Raw genomic sequence first — 22,880 nt, 5'->3', positions numbered from 1 at the left:
GGCCTTGCAGAAAGTATCTTATCAGTGTTAAATGCATACCTCTTGTCAATGAGTTTAAATTTGCTATGAAATAATGATTCAATTAGGCGTGCTTCAGTTAAACCTAGGCCACATTGGCAATCATTTATGAAATGCTTCAGAAAAGTGTATGTTTTTTTAGGTGTGTGAGCGTGTCATGTGCATGTGTCTTCACTATTTCAGAAAATCAACAAAAATACAGCTTCAGCTATGGTCTGTCCTAATACAATATATAATAATTTTCGGTTCTCTCCGGAGGGAAATATGTTTTTCGGTTACAAATTTCAAAGTTACTTGGCGGAAGCTCTGCTGGAGTTTAACAAGCTATTGTATTCCTGTATTTCATATTGCAAGATTTCATCTCCTTAATTAAATACACACAGCTTTAACCAATAATGTGCCTTAAGTAGTAGAAGTTACTAGGGGTGCTGCAGCAATTAATAGATTGATTGCTTGTCATGAATTAAACATTTTAATCAATCCTTCTACTTAATATCATGCTATGAAATGTGTGCACCCTCTGTCCGTAAACATTATAAAAGACATTATTTTGGAAGAGAGTCATAGCTCTTTTGGGCTTTTCTTTAAAGACAGACTGTATGTCAGTCTATTTGCAGATCTATTTAGATTCTGATGTTTATGCTAATTATTTAGCTTAATTACATAAATACTGCTTACTTTCTGCATTTATACTACATCTCAATAAACAGCTTTGTACTAAGTCTGTGAGAGCTATAGATAACCCGTTCCTCCTAAATCACCCACCTAATTTCTTAATTAGAGCATCAACACTGCCACCTCTTGACTTAAAATTGAGGGTTATGTGAACTCTACAATACTATATCCTCTTAAGGTGAATAAAGTAAGAACTCTTTTTTGGAGGGCGTTCAAGCTTAAGAAAGAGGATGCGGGTGACCTTATTAAAGTTAAGGCATTCTGTTTGTTAGGTGGCTGAACACTTGTAAAAAGAAGATATTATCCACCAACTGAGACTGACTTGACAAATATGCTATGTGTCCACCATGTAGTCAAAGGTTATGTCCATTATCACTGGTGATAGAACATTGGACATAGGAGTGCTGTGTTGAATTACCTTACGTCCACAGACCCTATAGGATGCAGTCACTTTAACCATTTGATGTAACCACTAATGTCATTAATTATGCCATTGGAGATGTCATCAGTGTTAGACCTGTGGAGAAGTGTGGCTCAATGGTTAGAGCGGCAGACCTCGATGCAGAGCACTGGTCCGGGACCAGGGTTTGATTCCCGTCGCGGCAGGGTCTCGGGCTATAAATTCCACGGACCGGATATTCTCACCTCAGTGCCTATTCTAATCATGGGTCCCACGCTGCAACTCTGGGCAATAGCTTGCTTAATCTCCACAACGGCCCCACAGCGCTGGGATGCCTGGCTTCACCCTGGGATGCCCAGGAGTGGACATTTCACAGGGAAAAAGCCAGGAAGGGTTCCCTAGCGGTATGAGTACAGCGCCGGGAGACCCTGGACTGGGGTAGCTGTACGCTATATAAGTACAAGCACATTTACATTCACATTTACCTGGCCCTTTTTGCAGGTTTATCCCCAAACTTTTTGCCTTTTGTGTCCTATTTTTCTGACACTGTTTTGATTGGCTATAGGATTCTGGGCACTTTACCACTGCTGATCAGTGCTAAAGTGCATATGCTCTCTGTGTAAATTGTTGAATATGATTGGTTATCCATGATTGGCATAATTGATTTACTGGTAAGTCCCTAGTAAAGTGCACTGAGTGTTCCAGGGCCTGTAAATCAAATGCTACTAGTGGGATTGCAGCACTGGTTGTGCCACCCACCTGAGTAGCCCTGTAAATGTGTCTCAGACCTACCACTGTAGGTCTCCACCCCCCCCCCATGAAGAGCAGGGACTCGCCTTGGAGCATTGTGCTTGCATGCCATCCAGACAATCAATAAATCAATCAATCAAGCATTTGTAGAGCGCACTACTCACCCGGAGGAGTCTCAAGGCGCTGAGGGGGGAAGCTGTTTACTGCTCGAACAGCCAGGTCTTGAGAAGTCTCCTGAAGGTCAGCAGATCCTGGGTCTGTCGCAGGTGGATGTGGAGGGTGTTCCATGTCTTGGCGGAGAGGTGGGAGAAAGATCTGCCACCGGTGGTCGTTTGGTGGATGCGTGGAACGGTGGCAAGGGCGAGGTCAGCGGAGCGAAGCCGGCGGTTGGGAGTGTAGAAGGTGAGTCATTTGTTGAGGTATGTTGGTCCGGCATCGTGGAGTGCTTTGTGAGCATGGGTGAGGAGCTTGAAGGTGATCCTCTTGTTAATGGGGAGCCAGTGCAGGTCTCTCAGGTGGATGGTGATGTGGCTGTGGCGGGGGATGTCGAGGACGAGGCGTGTGGAGATGTTATGTATGCGTTGAAGTCATTTCTGGAATTTGGTCATGGTTCCTGTGTAGAGGGCGTTGCTGTAGTCCAGCCTGCTGTGATGAGGGTCTGGGTGACCGCCCTTCTGGTTCCGGTGGGGAGCCATCTGTAGATCTTGCGAAGCATGCGGAGGGTGTTGAAGCAGGAGAAGGAGACGGTGTTGACTTGCTTGGTCATTGACAGTGATGAGTCCAAGATGAACCCCAGGTTGCGTGCGTGGTCGGTGGGTGGTGGCGTAGCTCCTAGCGAGGCCGGCCACCAGGTGTTCTCCCAGGCGGAGGGGGTGGAGCGGAGGATGAGGACCTCCATCTTGTCCGAGTTCAGTTTCAGGTGACTGTTCTTCATCCATTCGGCGACGGCCTTCATTCCTTCGTGGAAGCTGGTTTTGGCGGTGGCCTGATCCTTGGTGAGGGAGAGGATCAGCGGGGATTCGTCGGCATATGAGATTATGTTGAGGTCCTGCGATCGGACGATGTTGGCGAGCGGTGTCATGTATACGTTGAAATGGTCGGGCTGAGGTAAGATCCTTGGGGTATGCCACAGGTGATCTTGGTGGCTTTGGATCGGAATGGAGGGAGGTGGACTCTCTGGGTTCTGTCAGTGAGGAAGGAGTTGATCCAGTCCAGGGCTTTGTCACGGATCCCTGCGTTGTGGAGGCGTGTGCATAGGGTGTGGTGGCAGACAGTGTTGAAGGCGGCCGAAAGGACTAGGAGGATGAGGGTCTCGTCGTTGTCCAGCATGGTCCTGATGTCGTCTGTGGCGACAATGAGGGCGGTTTCGGTGCTGTGGTTGCTGCGGAATCCAGATTGAGACAAGTCGAGGGTGTTGTTCTCTTCGAGGAAGCGGGTCAGTTGTTTGCTGACGATCTTCTCGATGACAGGAGCACGGAGATGGGCCAGAAGTTCTTGAGGTCCTTTGGGTCTGCCTTGGGTTCCTTGAGTAGGGCGTTGATCTTGGTGTGTTTCCAGCTCTCCGGTAAGGTGGCGGTCTTGAAGGAGCTGTTGATCTCAAAGTTGGGGTGCGATGATGGAGCTCGCTTTGTTGAAGATGTGGGGAGGGCAGGGGTCTGACGGTGAGAGCCGGTGTGGATGGTGTTCATGGTTTTGATGGTGTCTTCGTCGTTGACGTGGTTCCAGGAGAGCAGGAGACCGGTGTGACTGTGGGGCGGGGAGTCTGAGGTGTCAGCAGCTGTCAGGGGGGTCTGAGTGTTGAAGCTGTTGTGGATGTCTATGATCTTGCTGTGGAAGAAAGTGGCAAGAGAGTCGCAGAGCTCTTGTGAAGGCAGGATGTCGTTAGAGCTGGAGCTGGGGTTGGTGAGTTCCTTCATGATGTTGAAGAGCTCTTTACTGTTGTGTGCGTTGTTGTCGATGCTTTTCTTGAAGGAGGTCCTTTTGGCGGTGTGTATGAGTTGGTGGGGCCTGCGGTTGGCGTTCTTGAGTGCTGTGTGGTTGTCCGGTGTCTGTACGTGGCGCCACTTCTTCTTGAGTCTTAGGCAGGTCTGCTTGGATGCCTGGAGGCCAGTGGTGAACCAGATGGCCCTTCTGTCGGTGCGTCTGTTTAAGGGTTTCTTGATCAGGACGAGAGTGTTGGCGCAGTCGTCGATCCATTGCCTGAGGATACGGGCGACTGTGTTGGTGTGGTCGGTTGGTGGGTCTCGGGCGAGGGCGGTGATTAGCTGGTCTTCGGTGATCTTGTTCCAGCTGCGGTGGGGGATTCATTGTGGGTGGTTGTGTGTGGTGTTTTTCTTGAAGGAGACGTGGATGCAACGGTGGTCAGTCCAGTGGAGTTCGGTGGTGTGCCTGAAGGTGACCTGGTTGCTGGCGGAAAAGATGGGGTTGAGCGTGTGTCCGGCGGAGTGGGTGGGTGTTGTGACAAGCTGTTTGAGTCTGAGGTTGTTGAGCAGGGTGGTGGAATTGCTGTCGTTGGCATTCTCAAGGTGGAAGTTCAGATCTCCGAGGAGGATGTAGTCTGTGGAGGTCAAGGCGTGTGAGCTGACGATGTCGGTGATGGAGTCGCTGAACTGTGGCTGGGGTCTGGGGGGTCTGTAGACAAGGGTTCCTCTGTGGGTGGCTTTGGGATTGATGTGGATCTGGAAGTGCAGGTGTTCGTCGATGCTGAGGGTGTCTTCGGTGCTGGTCGAGATTCTGAGGGTATTCTTGTGGATGATGGCAATTTCTCCTCCCGGTCTGTTGGTGCGGTCCCTGCGGGTGATCTTGTAGCCATCCGGGATGACTATGGCAACGTCGGGTGCCGATGAGGGGTTCAGTCAGGTCTCCGTCAGGAAGGCGACGTCCGGGTAGGATGAGTTGAGCGGGTCCCAGAGTTTAATGGCGTGCTTTTGAACGGAGCGGGTGTTAACAAAAGCGCATGGTTAAGATATAACTGCTTCTCTAAAGCAGCACATTGTTCATTTTTCACTTGGACTATAAATGTCCATAGAATAGTGGTAATGATTAAAGGGTGATTGCCAATACGGTTGTTCTGACCGGTAAAAATGAAAGGAAGCCGGACAAAAAACACTGGACAAGCTCTCGCTAGTTTGCAACATTAAATAGATTCATAAATATTGTAGCGATTCATCAGGCCTAATCTAAATGTATGGTGCTTGGTACTTACGATAAGCTTGGAACTAATAAATATAAAATCAGTATTGTTAGTGTTCCTTCATAATACTCATTTCATTCACATATTCAACGTCACCATAAGGAAGAAGCTAGGATCAAAGGATCCTCAATAAGACAATAAATGACTAGATTCTGTGCATTTTGGGACTTTCTGAAGTTTTAAGGAATAATAAACAATGTAACAAACATGTATCTTTAAGGCTTAGCAGGCAGCATGCTTAATTATCCCTAGTGCAAACCTAGAACTACCCTATTTTCTTAATGCTAAAAACTCTGGCGTATTTCCCTTCATCCAAACAATGAATTTCACTTTAATAAATGTCAATATATCATGAGCTCACTGATTTCCAACATGATCATATTAATACAAATCAATCCTTCACAACTACCAATCCCTATTCATTCAACCATCTGCTCACTATTGCCACCTACTGGTACAGAGTTGATACAACAGCGGAGCGAGAGTGGAGGCTTTTACGTACTGGTCTCAGCTGTCTCATATTCACTGTCTCTCAGAAGTTCAAAGATGTCCACTTCCAGTTTGGCTTTGCCTTGTCGCTCAGGGGTCCGGTTTATCCGATCCTTCGCGAGCGTTATTGAAAGGCGCTCCCCTCTGCTGCACTCCATTGGGTCATCCAAAATTGCAGCTATGAAGAAAGAGAAACAAATCAGATATGAGCGAGAGAACATGCCATATTGGGCTTCATGACATTCTATATTTTTTAAAACACACTTTGGTTGTGGGAGGACTTTTGATGCTATTTTAAAAAAGCATAGGCAAAGTCAATAGGTCTGGCCTTTGCAATTATGCGATTTTTTAAGTAAAAGTACATAAAAAATTAAATGAAACCAGAGATTAGCCTACCAGTCTTAGTACTGAATTGGACTACTTTCAAGGTGGGTGAAAGAAAGAAGAGCAAATAAACAAATTGTGTTAGCCTTCACCCATGAAGGAAATTATTTTCGTTTCTTAGATGGATGAGCTCCGCGCATTTTGCATTAACAGCCTGCATTCCTTCCCAGAGACATTAAGGGGCCCATTATGATCATGGGTGGATCGCCATCGCTGGGCCGGTGATCCGCCCGCCAAATGACCCATCTTCACCCCCGCCATATTAGTATGGCCAGGGATACCGTGGCGGATGGAAAGACTGTCCGCTGTTTTTCCGCTGGTTGGATTGCCGGCCAGGCGAAAAAGAATAGGTACTGGTCGTGGTACCTTGCAAGCACCGCCATCCACATTAGGATGCATGCCTTTCCATGGCGGAGACTCCGCCATGGAAAGGCATGCGAGAAATCACTGCGGGGGCCCATTGTGGGCCCCCGGGGGGTGGGTGACTGCACTGGAGGGTACCCATGGTACCCCCCATCATTGCCATGCACAAGGTGGCAGGCACCCCGCGGTGCCTGTCTCGTTGTGCATGGCAATGCACAACATGGACCTGAACATTTTGGCGGGTGCTGCTTACAGCACCGCCCGCCGCAGTTTTAATGTCAAGAATGCGCCCGCCAGTGTGGCGGGCGCATCCTAATTTGCCTGGCGAGACCACCGCAACTTCGGCGGTCGGTCCCGTGCTCTGTTGCGGTGGCGGGCGGACATCGTAATAGGCCCCTAAGTGAAGTTGGAACATGGCCATAAGCACTGTCTCGGCAAAAATTGATATGCACACAGTGCTTGGGCTCACAAGCGTGTACTTCCTTGTAAAAGCTTATTACAAGCGACTGTATGCGTCATTGTCTTATAATAGGCGTGTTCTGGCGTCCGAACGCACCTACACAATACTCTGTTAGGAGATTACGAGTTCCACATACAGGGGCAAACCATGCTGCTCAGACCAATCCCAGTGCTTTTTTCATGGTGGGCATAGTATTCCCAGCATGACAGAAGCGCCTGGATTGGCATCTTGGAGCCTGCGCTGTGTGAAGCCAGGGTCAAGGATCGGGAGAGAGGAGCAAGGCATTTTGCAGCAGGTAAATCCATTTTTTTTTTTATTCAATTTTTTGTCTGTTGCCCCCCAAACACTATTCTGCATTGTTGTGGAAAATGCTACCCTATAAATTGTGCATGTTTGGTATGCTGAAGGTCTATATTGTGGCTCGTGTGGGAAGCCATGAGATGTGTCTGAAGGCCAGAGCGGACCTCCATTTCTGTGTCACGGGGAGTGGGACAGCACAAAGAACACACCACCCGCGATCCTGACGCCTTTCTTCCTGCACATGCGCAGTCTCTAGCCATCATGTCCGTGTCCCTGGAGCCTCCTCACACCGCTGTCTTTTATTGCACATCAGTTGTTAATTCATTACCCAGGAAGGAATCTAATAAAGCCAAGTCTGTGCAGACTCAGCTGCGAGCAGCTGTTGCAGAACATCTTCACAGGCGCTCCACTAACCCTGTTTACCCAACCTTTGCCGGCCTGGAACACAAAAGCTCTCCAGCTGCCCTGTGCACACAGGAAGGAGCTGATAGGACCTGGCTTCTGCCAGGCTGCAGAGAAAGAGCAGGGGGCACCTGGGCATCTGGCGAACCAAGATAGATTAGTAGGAAACAGAGTGAGTGGCGCAGGCAGCTTCTGTGTACTAAGGAGCGATGCCAACAACAATGGCTGGTTTAGAAATAGACAATACTGTGATTTTTGACAAAGCGATAAATCTGGAAAAGTATCTCAAATAAAGAGCTGTTGATTTGCTACAAAGGCTTGTTTTCTGATAAAAAAACAATGAATGCTTGAAAACATGTTTCAATCAGCAAGGCTGGCATGAAATTCATGTATGTCCGATGGAATAAACATGTATGTTTGTGGAGTTTTTTAGGCTGAATTGCAATTCATTTTAGCAAAATACAGTATTTTGTCAAATTCCATGCCTGAGTAACTAATAACTACTCAGTCACTGAGAACAATCAACCACCCTTGTGTACGAGTGAAGAAGAAACTTTCTCAACAACCACATCTTCCCCCTTGTCACCGCACTTCACTTTGGGGTGATTATACAATGCCTTTAATGATATTTATTGAGTGGGCTTCTGCGATTATCAATACTTTTTACAATTTCGGATGCACAAGCATCATGAAGAATTTTCAAATCAGCAAACTGCAAGGATGAAGGAGGAAAGTCTCTCTGCAGGATGTGGTGAAGTGGGAAGAGCGGAGTCTGGCTGTGGGAGGGGAGGGGATGTGGCCCGTCTGCTGCGCTGCCGACTTTCGTGCTGGAAACCAGGGTTCGAGCCTCGAGGTCGCGTCCACATCCTGTGATTCTGGGCAAATCACTTAATTTCCCCGTGCCTGAATGTGTAATGTAAATACGGTGCCCATGTACAGCGCTCCAATACCTTCGGGTCGAGATCGCGCTATATTAAAGATGCAAAAAAATAAAAAAGCAGCATGCTGAACATCACACGCGAATGTTTCGTAATGTTGAAAGCGAGAACTAGAGTAGTATAACTTCGCCTACAACTTCAAAGGCCTCGCACTGTAGAGACAATACAAGAACACTTGCTAACTCTCCATGGGACACCAATATTGTCTTACCTGTGGTCACCACCCTGACATACCCTTACATGCATGCTGTTAGTGTGTGTTGTAGTTCAGCAGGGAAGAGTTTCACCTTTATACTAACACCATCTGTAGACACAGATCTATTGCAGCTGGGACTGCAGTGGGGAAAGCTTGCCCTTGAGGTATCTGCACAACGAAAGCGTTTCTACTCCACTAGGGACAGGGCACCTCTATCCTGAGGTGTGACGAGGCAAGTTTTGAAAAGATTTTCACTGAACCATTCCCCTCTATAATGAAACAACCCAGGAGTTTGCTGGAAGATATCAAAGCCTGAATGACCAATTTGTTTTGCTGGAAAGGATAACAAGCATTGGCATAGCCAATAGGTCTCGCCTTTGGGACCTTATAAGTGTTTAGCCATGCAACAGTTGCATAACTAAATACTTATAAGGTCCCAATAGCGAGACCTATTGGCTATGCCAAGCGGCCGTATGGCCATGAAAGTGAAAGTAATCGGGGTAAAGTGCGGCGCGCGCGCGCGCTCGCATGCACTGTAGCTCTAGGCTGGCCTGGTAGCACTTTTTGGAGCCCTCTCAATAAGTCTCGCCAGACGAGCGCATGCGCTTGGTCAGGCGAGACCTAAAAAATGAAGAAATATCTTTAGGGACTGAATGACGCTGAAACAGATGCCTACCAAAGCTTTAACTTGAAGCTTAAAGTTGTTAACATGCCTTAAAAACTGAAGTAACATAGTTTTAGGGCTTATTTTGTTGGGCCAAAATTCTGGACCAAAGCTTACAGGTCTAGAGATTCTACTTGTGGCCCCTGTGGTTGCTTCTCATATGTCCCATTTAGAAGACAACAGGCAGGCAAGAAATCAGAGATATGGCCTGAACTCACTCTCCCAATTTCGACGCGTTTAACAACACAAGACAATGGAAAGTGTTCTCTTCCTACTAATGAGTACTGTGCCTGAATGCTGAAACTTGGGGGTACATTTACTGATATTTCACGAAAATGTGTCACAGCAAGGGAACTTGCACTTTGTTGTGTGATAGGAAGAAAGCAGGCATGCTCCATATTTACAAAGATATTGTGCATTTATGCGCTGTCCTTGCTCTGGAGCACTGTGTACTGCCTAGGGCCAGAGCCAGCACCCTTGCGCCGTAGTGTAATGGTGCCCGTGTTACGCAGGATCCCTTTTGTGCAGGAAAAGACCCTTGTGCACAATAACAATCCTTTAAGACCTATTCATCTTTCTATGTGTGCAGCAGACTGCAGCACACATAGAAAGAGGAAGTAAAGAGGAGAAATAAACATATTTCTCCTTCTTACGCCTCTGTTTGACAGGCGCTCAATTTTGGTGCAACAAAGGTTTACAAGTTTTTGTAAATCTGGGTTTGCTTCAAAATACATGGGTGAATGCACAGGAACACTCATACCCCCCCCCCCCCCATGTAACGTCTACCCAGTGCAAAGTAACGCAAGGCAGCACTACGCACTGCGTTACTTTACTTTATTTTTTACTAAACCATGCAAAGTGGCTTTGCATGGCTTAGTAATTCCCGAAAATGATTTTGTGCAGTGCTGCACCACAAAAGTGACGCTACCCAGATGCAAAATCATAGTAAGCCTGGGTGACTACCGTAAGCAGGTGAAGCGAGAGGAGTTCTTAACATTACAATCTTCATGAGAGAGGAGTGGCACAATGCTTAGAAGGCAAAAAAGTTCATGATTTGATCGTCATATGCTACATTGATGGATTCTCTCTATGCACTTCAAAAGGATTTAACCAACATTTGGTGTAGGCTTTTAAGGCTGACCACCGGTGTGTTCAAATAAAAGATACCATTCCAAGTGCAAGCTCTAAGAGCAAAACGCCAGCTTTCATGGAACTAAAGTATGAAAATTCTAGGTTCTTCATACCTTGCAAAAGTCCTACTTGAGCAAAGGGCTTTGGATCAGTGCAGAAACTGCCGGCACACAAGAACCATTGATTGACATACAACACATGGAATTAAACAAGAGGTTGAAACATGGAGGAACTCTAACTTCCAAATTAAGGGATACCTTGAATCCCTGTCTCGTGATTTTAAAAAATCCCAAGCACCTCTGGAAACTTCTGAAAAGTGAGCTGCTCCAGCTGGCTATTATCCTAGTTCTCTGCAAAGGGGTCGCAACAAGGCCGTTCTGGCCAGCCGGGCAAGCGGGCAATTCCCCGGGAGGCTGGAGCCCCAGGAGGCCAGTAATGACACTTGGAGGCCGGTTACAGCCTCTAGAAATGATCGTGCTCATTACCGATCGCGGCCGCAACTTGAAAGAGTTGCTCTTGTTCTAGCGCACATTAGCACGTCTGCCCATGCGGGCTGAAATGTTAATTTTTGCCAGGGCTGTTTTAAGTTTCCAGTCCAGCCCTGGGTCGCAACATCTATGTGAACAATAACTTTGCACTTGCTCTGTGATAATCCAACAATAGCGGTCTGAAATGACACTGCACTTCTAACTACGTAAAGTAATAATAAAGTAAGCAAGCATACTCAGCGTATGAATGACTTGCACCCAAGATGTCAGTCAAAAATTAATGTGCAGAATAAAAAAGCATACAAGACTTGTGCACAAATGAGTCGTGCCAATGGAGACAGAAGTAAAACCTTAGGCCATGTGTCATACTTGCACACCAGCAAGGATACCTCCGAAAGGTTAGCCTTCAAGATTTCCCTCAACCTCTACCACCACCTGCTGAGGGCAACAAAGAAGACAGCCCTTGCAGCATGCATCAAAACCAGCACCAACACCAAATAACTTTTCAATATTGTTAAGGAATTCTCCAACCCAGCTGCCAGCAAAAACAACATCACATCCTCACAGGAGCTGTACAACAACCTCGCCCACTTCCTCCACAACAAGATCACAATCATATATAGAAACCTCGAACCTTAAATCACACCTACGGACTTCCACGACAGATACGCCGCCACCATAACTGACACAAACCACACACTGACCACCTGGAACATTCTCTCCACCCAGGAAACCAACTCCACCATGAAATCCATCCACTAGGGAGCTCCCACAGACCCATGGCGGTACCACATCATCAACCTCAGAAACCAAAATATCGGCCAGGAACTCGCCACCCTACTTAACACCACTATCACTACCACAACATTTCCTGATGCCTGGAAACAAGGTGAAGTCAGACCACTACTCAAAAACCCTCCACCGACCCCAGCAAACTCAAAAACTACCAGCCAATCTCCCTGCTCCCATTCCCAGCGAAGGTACAAGAAAATATCATACACAATCAACTCATGATGCATCTAGAGCAGAAACAGTTACTCAAAGCCTCCCAATCTGGCTTCCGCAGCAATCACAGCACCAAAACCATCCTGATCACAGCCACTGATGACTTCTGACCCCTCCTCAACTGAGTAGAAACAGCAGCTTTGATCCTCCTTGATCTCTTGGCAGCCTTCAACACTGTATCTCACCACACACTGATCGAAAGACTCCACCACATCAGCATCCAAGGGAATGCACTCAGATGGATCACCTCCTTCCTCACCAGAAGATCCCAGAGGATCCACCTCCCACCTTTCACCTCTGAGCCCAGGGAGATCATCTGCGGTGTCTCCCAAGGCTCATCCCTTAGCCCCACGCTCTTCAATGAATAAATGACTCCACTGGCCAACATAGTCAGATCCCACGGTTTCACCATAATTTCCTACTCAGACACCCAACTCATCCTCTCACTTAGCGACAACCACACCACAACCACAACCAACTTCCACAGATGCATGACAAACGTCACCGACTGGATGAAGAACAACTGCCTGCAACTGAACACAGACAAGACAGAAGTGCTGATCTTTGGCAACAACATAAACACATGGAATGACTCCTAGTGGCCATCAGACCTAGGACCCGCACCCACTCCCTCCAACCACACAAGAAACCTCAGAATCATCATTGACAACAAGCTCACCATGAAATCACAGATCAGCGCCATATCCTCCGCCGCTACCTCAGACTGCGCATGCTACGTAAGATCTGCAAGAGGCTACCCCTATTCACGAGATGCACTGTGACACAAGCCCTCCTCACCAGCAGACTGGACTACGGCAATGCCCTCTATGTAGGAATTGCTGCACACCTACTACAGAGACTTAAGACCATACAGAACACCACAGTCAGACTCATCCTCATCCTCATCTTTCCCCGATGAACCCACATCTCGCCCCACCTCAGGAAACTGAGAGTTGCCAATTCAAGCTGCTTACCCATGAACACAAGGCTCCACACAACCAAGAACCCGCCAACATTAAGCACCTCCTGAATCTCCACCAACCATCAAGACGACTAAGCTCTGCCTCCCTTTCACTTGCCCATACTCCCCGCATCTACTGAAGCAGAAGTGGAGGACGCTCCTTCTCCCAAATCACAGCAAAGACCTGGAAAAACCTTCCCGCATGCCTCTGGACCATCACCTCACTTCCAGAATTAGGAAAGGTCCCAAGACCTGGCTGTTTGAATAAGTCTCTGGGGCCTGCAAGCGCCGAGATAACCTATCGATTGATTAGTTGCGCTTTATAAATCCTGATTGATTGATTTGAAACAGTAAAAAAGTTGGTGAGCTGCACTAACACGTGCGGTGAAACTCAGCATCGAAAACATTGCACCTTTCATTGAAGCACAGATGAAGCATAGCATGTCATGCTGCTAGCTTGTTTTAATTCAGCATTTCCTTTTTAATTCTTTGTATGACCAGTTGTATGGGAGTGTCTGTTCATTTCTCAATATCTGAGTGTGCACGGACACAAATGCCTTGTTAAGTTAGCTGCATTGTGACGAAGAGTAGCACCTATGCTTCATGTCAGCAGGGCTGGCCTGATGATATGGGAAATACCAGCGATTAATTTGTAAACACGCGTCAAGGCCCAAAGTTTTGTTCAAAAGCCTAAGCTGGCGCTATCAAAGGTCGGGATGCAGAATGCCAAGTCCGCATAGCCTTGATTCCATCTCATGCCTCTTTCATCCACCACCAGACACTGCCTGCCTCTTTATCTCACTTTTGGAGATTCTATTTCTCCCCTGCTTTCTCTCTTTGTCACAGTTTTCGGCCTTTCTTTTCCTGTTTCATTCCTCCTTATGTGTTTTCCCTCGCTTGGTTTGGATTGAAGTCTGTTGAGAATAAATAAGTGTCAGTCCCCAAAAATTAGTACGGAGGGACCCCATCTGCAACAACAAATTAAGCACTGGTACAAGGAACACAGCCCTTACCCCATAAACCTGAAAACCTGGTATGTTGGGAACAAAAGACTGTTTTTAGGGTTGAATGAAAGAGGACCTTCAGCTATTCAGACTGGCAAAAAGCCCTAAGGAGACACACACAGTTTTCTTGCATACACACATGCAATGTACCCCCTTCCAAACTAGCCTTGAGATGGTCGGACTGACACACCATGGTTTCTAGGTACAATACGGGGCTGGTATGATCACATTTTCCAGGGCTGCTACTAGGTTACAGCCCACCAGTGCAAGTCGGCATCCTGCTCAGTCTCATCGCCTGCCCTAACCATGTTCTTCGCAGATGAGCAGAGAGTTTATTGATCAGCACTTGAAAGAACAATTGCACACATATGCTTAAATCTCTCTCCTTCCTGGATCCCTGGGAGACCAGTTCTGAGTTAATCATCTGAAAAGTGTCCTGCGTGTAGGAGATCAGCGGGCTGGTAAACACCGGGCGCCCTTACAGCTCTGCGGTTTGTGCCCAATTTCACCTTGTCTGTCACAATAACTGACAGGCTCATGTTGAATAGTCATTTGTAAGGTTTGCGGTGTCATGGAATGTCTTCCTTTACATCCTTCCTTTGTGAAGGGCTAGAAGGAGGGAAACCTGGACTTGAAACAATGGAAATTACTGTTACGTGATCCGGAATTGGTTATGGTCAAAGGATGGAGTGTGAGAAGATAAACATCGAGTGAAACAAGAAAGAGGTAAACAGAAATATTTATGGAGAGGCGAGGGAAAACAAGGGGGAAGATGTGAAAAAATGAAAGCATAAGAAAGAGACGAAAAGAGAAAGACCCAGGAACAGGAAACAGACAACACTAGCGAAAAGTGGAGTGATACGACAAGACAAAAGAGTACAAAAAACAAAGAGAGGGTTGGGACTTGGGGAGGGACCAAATGGTATGAGACAGAAAGAATGGCAAATGGAAGTGTATGGGGGATGAGGAAGACAAGTCCAGTGGAATGGATTAGAGTGAAAGGGAGCAAGAATTGAAGAGAAAGTAAGTGTGCAGAGAACATAAATGTAGAAATGTCTGGAAAAGGGGGTCGGATTTAGAGAAGAATTAAAAAAGATTGATATTTTTCCTGCAATTGCAAGTACTGAGAATGGGACTACTCCAGTCATAAACATAACATATTTTAACCTTAAAACTAATGCTGAACCTTAACACTTAACTTTATCCCAAGTTTAAATCTAACCCCAACCCAAATGTTATCTCCAGCATAAATGTCGGCCTAACCGTAATGCCAAACCCAAAGACTTAATTTTACTCTGACCCTAAATCTATACACAACCATAACTGTATCCTCTACACTAACGTTTAAACAAACTCTAAAAGCAACACAAACACAACCTCTTACCCTTACCCTATCCTAATCCTATATTTTACACTACAGCTTATCCTACCTCAGCTCTAACACTGCCTCTTGTATGCAAGATATTCCAAGTAATGGTAATGCAGAAGTCGTGCTTTTATGGTCATGGATTTGAGGTAAAGCAGAATAGGGAGAACAGGGAACATGTGAGACAAGATGAGGGAATAAACAGGGAAATAGAAAGAGAAGTAGAAAGACCGCGGTTGTACAATGTTGGCCCATGAAGGATGGGTCAGACAGATTTTCAGAGTACAATTCACTATGTAACTAAATCCCATTTCGATTTGTTACATTGTAATCTCCCTTGGATAACCTGAACACTGGGCACCGCTGATATCGAAGGAGGAAGGGGAACGTGGATGTAAAGGGAAGGGAGAAGGGGAAAACAAGAGAGTGTGAAAGAAATATAAAGAATGAGAAGAGACAGGTGGAGAGAAAAGAATTAAAAGAAAAAAGTAAACTAGAAAGATAAAAGCAGACAGAGCGGAGACGTAGATAAACATGGGAAGAAAAGGGGTGAGATATTTCACAGCTAACAACAATCCCTTCTGTCTTTAGTATTTGCTCTTGTTATTTTTTTTCTTTAGATATTGTTGTTTAGATGTTTGGGGGTCATTTAGGAAATGGTGAATGCCACAAAAAAGTTTGCAATTCCCATTCCCTAACATTTAGTTATGGGTTAACCACTAGGTTGGCATGGGCTCTTAACCACGGAGATGAGTCCAGGGCCATTGCTGACTTGGCAGGCTGGCTGGTCACTCAATAAGGTCTAAATGACCCTCAAAGTGCTTCAATAGTGTTTTTCAATATTTGTCTTCAGCTACTGCACCTGCATGCCTATTGAGATCTTCTTGGCTGGTCACTTTGGATTTAGAGCAGTGGCATATCGTAAAACGATGGTGCCCACCAGCAGAATATGATGAAGGACCCAAGTGGCCCTTATCTCACAGATATTCCTTGGCTTTGGACTGAATAGGGCCGCCCATGAGGGTTTGAATCCCTCTATGTTCAGGGGCTGCAGGTGCCTGCATTACGTCCTTGATTCAGAGAAATTGGGGAGAGGAGGTTGGTTGTGGCAGATAGCCTTCTCATGTATGTTATCCAGAATCTACACTTCTAGTGCTTTTCCTGTTAATATCCCACCTATCTCTGACATAGAGATGGGCGGGATAGGAAAGTTCTCTGATTTCTTGACTATTGCCAAATCTTGAGGTGAATTCATCAGTGGAATTTTATCCACCTTTAAGGATTCTACAGTGGAGCAAATTCTACTTGTGGTTCTCCTACCAGATTTAGCATTTCTCCAAGAAATTGGAGGGGTTTCAGATACCTGCAAGCTCAAAATCAGGCTGCCCACTGTGGATCACAGTAGAGAAGAAGTTGAAAGTGCATACTGCACAAGCACAAGTTCCAATCAAAGGTTTCGGAAATTGATGAGAGTCATACCAGGTGCAAATCTGCATATGGCTCCCAGGACTCAAAGTAAGCAGTCACCGGTGATGCTGGTCCAATTACTCTGTTAGGGAATCTGCCAGTTGAAGAGACCTGTCTACAGCATGAAGGTTACAGTTATGGATCCCGGAGGGGGCAGGAAAATGAAGTTCAGTTCATAACACATAATTGAAACTTTGGAAGAAGACTATGCAAAGAAAAAAGTGCAGTAGGGAAAATGCACAAAAAAAACTTTGTAAAAAGAGAGCTAAATCAACAATGTGGAAAAAAATTCGAATTACAAAAGCAACAAGAAACAGGTGGGTGTCAGCAATCAAGAACTATCAAAGAAGTTTTCCAAGAACTTAAGGAGAGTTTGGATTTATAAATAAAACGAGGAAAAGATCTGGAAGTTTTACCAGAAACTGGAAAGCAAGGAAGGACAATAAAGATATGGTAGATATACATGATGAAAGCACAAAGAGATCAGGGTATTTTACAGGAAATACAAAGAGATCCGAGAGCTACATTGGAAACTGGAAAATTACTGAGGACTTTTTTTCTGGCAAAGTGGAGGTGATTTGGGAACTTAGCATTCAATCAGGAAGACATATGTATGTTTTTTTAGAAAACCAAGAGGAGATCCGGTAGTATTATTGGAAATCAGAAACCAAATAAGTACTTTTTACAAAAAAACAGGATGCAGTCTCAGTGAATTATAGAACTCAATTGGTGTAGTATCTGAGAGCTTTACAGAAAATCTGAAAGAGGTTTGGATTGTATCCCAGATACCTGCATCTGTGTTGAGGAAGGGGTCAATGAGTTTCTAGAACTCTAGCTCCAGGCGCCATAAACATGAAAGTGTACCTAATCTAAGGAAGGCCTTCCTGAGTGGTGAGCAATTTCCAACGTTCATATATTGGAACTGGCATTGGAAGTTCGTGATTCTCTGACGATCAAAAACAAAACTGAAACTCTAACTTCAAGCACAGAACCACCCTGTGAAAATGTAAAAATACAAATCTATGTCTTTACTAAGTTGATAATTCTTTGGCTGCAGTAGGTGGGATGTGAAAAAACCTAGTGCATTTTTGCTTGATTTTGATATTACTGTCTTTTTAATTAACCAAGTTAACAACTACTGTGGGGTTTCTTTCTAAGCAAAATTTTAATCCGCAAAGAGTAAAAATATAGGAGGAAAAGGAGAATGGTATTAAGCTAAGAAGCCAGGTTGAAAAATTCTAAATGTTCTATTCAGTTACTGCTTAGAAATGCCATATAAGTGCAAGAATGAGCTTGGACCAACCCCACAGGATGAAACAAAACAATGTCTGTTAGTTGACAGCTCTCTTATCGGTCTGAGCAGTAACTGCTTGCATCAGTGGTCATTGTTCTTCTGTGCCTCCTGGTCACCTCCGAGTGGCATAGACTCTGTCCCCTCTGCTTGCAGGTTCTTCTGATCTAGAATCCACCCTTGGTTTCCACAGACTCTTTCACCTTCTTCTTTGCCGGTGGAATCCTACCTGAAGTCCTCCATTGTGGTCTACAGCGGGTTCAGCCGTCACTTCGCACTTATGCACCCGGCTTCCCTGGTCTAGGTATCCTGGTTTCTGGGGTATCCATGGGTGGAGTGAGTCTCCAACCTTCTTTCTTCAATGGGGTTTCCTCAGGGTCCATGGGTAAGGGTCCTTCTTCTTTAAAACTGCAACTGTGTCTTTCCCATTGACTTGCATTGAATAGGTTGCTGTGCTTCCACTCTGTACACAGCCTCCGTGGGGGTTCAGGGTACTTACCTTGGGGGGTTTCTTGGTTCCCCAGCTCTTCTGAGTTTCCTGGGCCGAGTCCTGACTTCGGTCGTAGTTCGTATTCCACGTCTTTAGTATATGGTTTGGTCTCCCCCTGGAGACTACAGTGCATTTGTGTTTACTTATCTTTTTACCAATTGAAGTATTGTGTGTATTGTGTTGATGTCTCCGGGTAGGAGATATGCCTATGTGTTAGTGAGTGTGTATAGTAAATATACTTATTTTTATAACTACACTGTGTTGTTGTTCTTTTACATTTAACCTGAACAATATGATTAGTTCTGGTACAACAAGCTGCTTAACTCTGGACTAAGCCTGAAGGCTGTTCTCCACAGCTACCACTTAGAGAGCTTTCTATGGGTGTCTAAGACCACTAAAATCACCATAAGGCTTGTCTGGATTAGTGCAAGGTGATTCACTTAAATAAGTGTGCACCATATACTAAGCCAGCCTCTTACAGTGCTATGATCAATACTGCATACACTAGTTTTGATGACAGTACAGGCCAGCATACACCAGCATTCAACTTATATACAAGTCTCAATAACACTGTAGTCTGTGTATGTAATAATATGTCAATGTATCAATAACAGTGCACTAGAGTAAGTAAAAAATAAGAAGAGCGTCAATAAAATTGCATAGCAAAGTCAAGAACAGAGCAAAAATAACATTACCTGTAGAATGCCTGTTATTAGGAGTAGCACAGTCAGGCATCAATAATATTGTACGCAGTGGCATAGGCAGCATAAAACATAATCAATCACACCATAAATCTAGATTAAAAAACACTCACTCTGCAAATACCAGAATAAATCAGAATCAGCAATGAAGCACAACAGAATCAGTAAAAAGTACACCAATTTCAAAAACATACTCATTTGTTAACATAGTACTCCAGCATCAATAAGACTACAGTAGGGTCATTTACACCAAATAACAGTATACATAACCCTGGCTATCTAGATTACTTCCTTGACAATGGTCCACTCTATTAGGGCCTGCAATGGACGAACCATCTTAGATAATACCCCTAGGCCCACATTCAACAAGCCAGGTAGAGAGGCCAGACTTGACTATATTTTTGTTCAAGCCAAGGAATGGAATAGAGTCCTTGATTTTCAAGTCATTCCAAGGGGGGGAGAGTGACCACAACCCTCTTATATTAGATGTCTCCCTATCTGGTCTGTGCCCTCTAGATCAAGTGTCACCAGTTAATATGGAGCCATCAGGCTCAGCCACTCTTGCAAACAATAAGCGGAGAATTAAATGGACCAAATTGGTTCATAATCATAAAGAATTATCCCAAGTTTATGCTGTAGTGGCCTATGTTCTAAACAATATAGTGGAGATTCTAGAGCAGTATTCCCCTTTAAATTACTACAAGAAACTGGCTACCGCCCATCAGGAATTGTTCTCCACGTTGTCCGGCTTATTTAATCCAACTGTTCTTCGTAAAAAGGGATTTGTAAACCAGCCTAACTGGCACAATAAGACCTGTAGATTGGCCAAGAGTGACTAGCTTGATGCTATAAAGAAGAAAGCCCCCAAGTCTGACATTCAATATAAGAGACAGACTTATAGATCCCTGATACATCACGCTAAATTGGAGTGGGCGTCTGAAAACTGGGAGAATTTAACATCTGCCTTAAAATCTAGAGATTCACGGAAATTTTGGTTGATTGTATCTACTGGTACAACCGAACCTCCTGCAATTGTAAATAATAACATTGCTCCAGAAGCCTGGGAAACTCATTTTAGCACTCTTTACAGGGGGCTGACATCTGCCTTAGCGACTCCATTATATGTAGCACCAAGCCAGGATCAGGTAAACTTCACGTTAAGTGAGATTCAGCTCGCAATTTCTCAACTCCCAGCAGGTAAAGCACCAGGGTTGGACGGGGTACCAGGAGATTTGTACAAACACGAACCTAGAGTATGGGCACCATATCTTACATTATTATTCAATGCTATCCTTGATGGTTTGCCTGTTCCTTTCACATGGCTAGGTGCCGAAGTTGTGCCTATTTTTAAAAAAGGGTCCCCCTTGCTGCCTGGAAATTATAGGCCTATTAGTTTGATAGATGTTGCCCAGAAACTTTTCTCGAGGCTGATCTTGGATCGTATTATGGAATGGGTAGAGACCTCCGAGATCCTGAGCAACTATCAGGCTGGCTTCCGAAAGAGCGTCTCCACAACTGATCAGATCTTTAGACTGTGTATGCTCTTCTGGAAAACAGTAAAGATAGAGGGGGGCTCCCTCTACACAGTCTTTGTCGATCTCCGTGCGGCTTTCGACTTAGTCCCCCGCACAAAATTATGGACTGTGTTACAAGATCTAGGCCTCCCAGGCCCTCTCTTGCACATACTGGTGCGCCTCCATACTAATAACTATGCGAGGGTAAGATGTGGTAGAGATGGTAGCCTCTCAGCTAGCTTCCCTGTCGAAAGAGGGGTAAGACAGGGGTGTGTTTTGGCACCCACGTTGTTTTGTCTTTATGTAAATGGTCTCATCTCTCATTTAAATGACGTACCTAATAGAGATGCTCCACGGCTTGCGGGTATTGGCATTTCTGCCATTATGTTCGCCGATAACACGCTGCTCCTAGCTAAGATCCCTATGGGGCTACAACGTGTCTTGGATGGCTTTGTCTCTTTTTGTATTGACCGGGGGTTGGAGATCAACACGGCTAAGACCAAATTTATGATCTTCAACCCCCCTAGGTCTCTTCGTCCAAATCCCACTATAAATGGAATTAGCCTAGAAAGAGTCCACACTTTCGAGTATTTGGGACTAACTCTGAACGAGAAAATGACTTGGTCCCATCATCAGATAAAATCAAATTTAAAGTTAACTCAAAGGGTAGGGGGAATTCTGAAATTATGGAATCAATCCATGACTCATCCTATTGGTCCGCCTCTGGAAATTTACAAAATGCAGGCACGTGGGGCTCTAACCTATGGCGGCGAACTCTGGGGCATTGACTGTGCCCCTGAGATTGCCGCCACGGAAAACAAGTTCTTACGGAACTTGTCTGCCCTTCCATCTAGTACGCCGCTACTTCCCTTAAGGCTCGACATGGAACTGAGACCAATAAGGGAGGAACTAGGTGTGAAGCCCTTAACTTTTTGGAGGCGTCTTTGGACAACCCCTGAACTCTTGAGTTATCGTTCCGAACTTATGGAACTCTACCTTCATCCAGCTCTAGGCAAAATCCCATGGCTTAAGTACGTCAAAAGTGAACTTTTTAGGTTGGGCCTTCGGACACACTGGACAAAACCCTTAGAGGCCTGTGCGACTATATCACGCAAAGAACTTGTTGCACTATACCATAACTTTAATCTTTCGGCATCTTTTGCAAATGCTAATCTGGGATCAATGACCACTACTTTTTTAACTATTAAGGATCACTACAAATTGGAAACTGTGCTGAATGATATAAACCCCATCGCCTTGAGAAAATTATTTCTACAATGGCGATATAACGCGCTCCCAATTAGAGCACTCACCAGCAAATGGCACCCGCCTACTTTAAAAAATTGTCCTGCATGCTTTAGTGAGCTGGAGGACGATATTCATTTAATGCTTTTTTGTCCTTTGTACATCAAATCTAGGAAGAAGTGGATCGCTCCTATTTGCAGGAATTGGGGCTTCAGGCACCATTTAGATGCCTATAGGCTGCTGAAAAGTGATTTATCTCCTTCTATTGTATTTGCTATCTGCAAGTATCTAGCAGCAGCATGGTATATTAGAAGAACTCACTTGCTGAAATGAAATGTAAAATTGTTTACCTGTGGTTAGGATTATGCTAAATTATTCCTGTAATTGTATCTGTCTCCACCCTAGATTATAGTTGTCTTTTATCACTGTTAGATTGTTTTCTTAAGATAACTTGTTTCTTCTAATTGTACTTGTATGACCTCTTTTATGATTCTTTGAGTCGAAATAAAGATTTAAGAAGTATACATAAGAGCATACTCTAGCATCCGTATTAAACATCAATCTCAAAAACAGCATTTACGAGTGTCAATAATAAAGTACGTCAGCATCAATAACCTCTCAAAACCAACTATCAGCATCAAAATTGGGTTTCACCAGTCTCACTGACACTACTAGCATGAATACGAGCATAGCAATAGCAGAACAATACTGACAATACTAGCACAAAAAGTTTCAAAATGATATACAGGCATCATAACAATAGCAAACTGAGAAATCTACTCATATGTCAAATATAAAATACACCTGGGTTAATTAAAAATGTATAGCAGTGCCAATAATGAAGGATACTATTGTTAATACAAGTTAAAGCAGTGTCAATAACAGCACACACTAACATCTATATCGAAAACCACTATCAATAACTGTACTCCAAAGTCAATCAATAACAGCACAGTGGCATAAAAACAGAAGGACCAATAACACA

The 22,880-nt window shown here is 44.9% G+C and overlaps 1 protein-coding gene across 1 annotated transcript in view; it reads right to left on the bottom strand.

Moving 5' to 3' along the window:
- GRIK4 (glutamate ionotropic receptor kainate type subunit 4) overlaps nt 1–22,880 on the bottom strand; it is a 1,510,174-nt gene that overhangs the window by 695,641 nt on the left and 791,653 nt on the right. The window contains exon 3 of the mRNA XM_085645965.1: nt 5,539–5,703. Coding sequence (XP_085502091.1) covers nt 5,539–5,703 — 165 coding nt within the window. The remainder of the gene's footprint in view (nt 1–5,538; nt 5,704–22,880) is intronic.

Source organism: Triturus cristatus, chromosome 3_1 (assembly GCF_964204655.1).
Source record: "Triturus cristatus chromosome 3_1, aTriCri1.1, whole genome shotgun sequence".
In the NCBI taxonomy this organism is placed as follows: Eukaryota; Metazoa; Chordata; class Amphibia; order Caudata; family Salamandridae; genus Triturus; species Triturus cristatus.
Note: the sequence above shows the minus strand (reverse complement) of the source record. Positions and strands in the feature narration are given on the sequence as shown.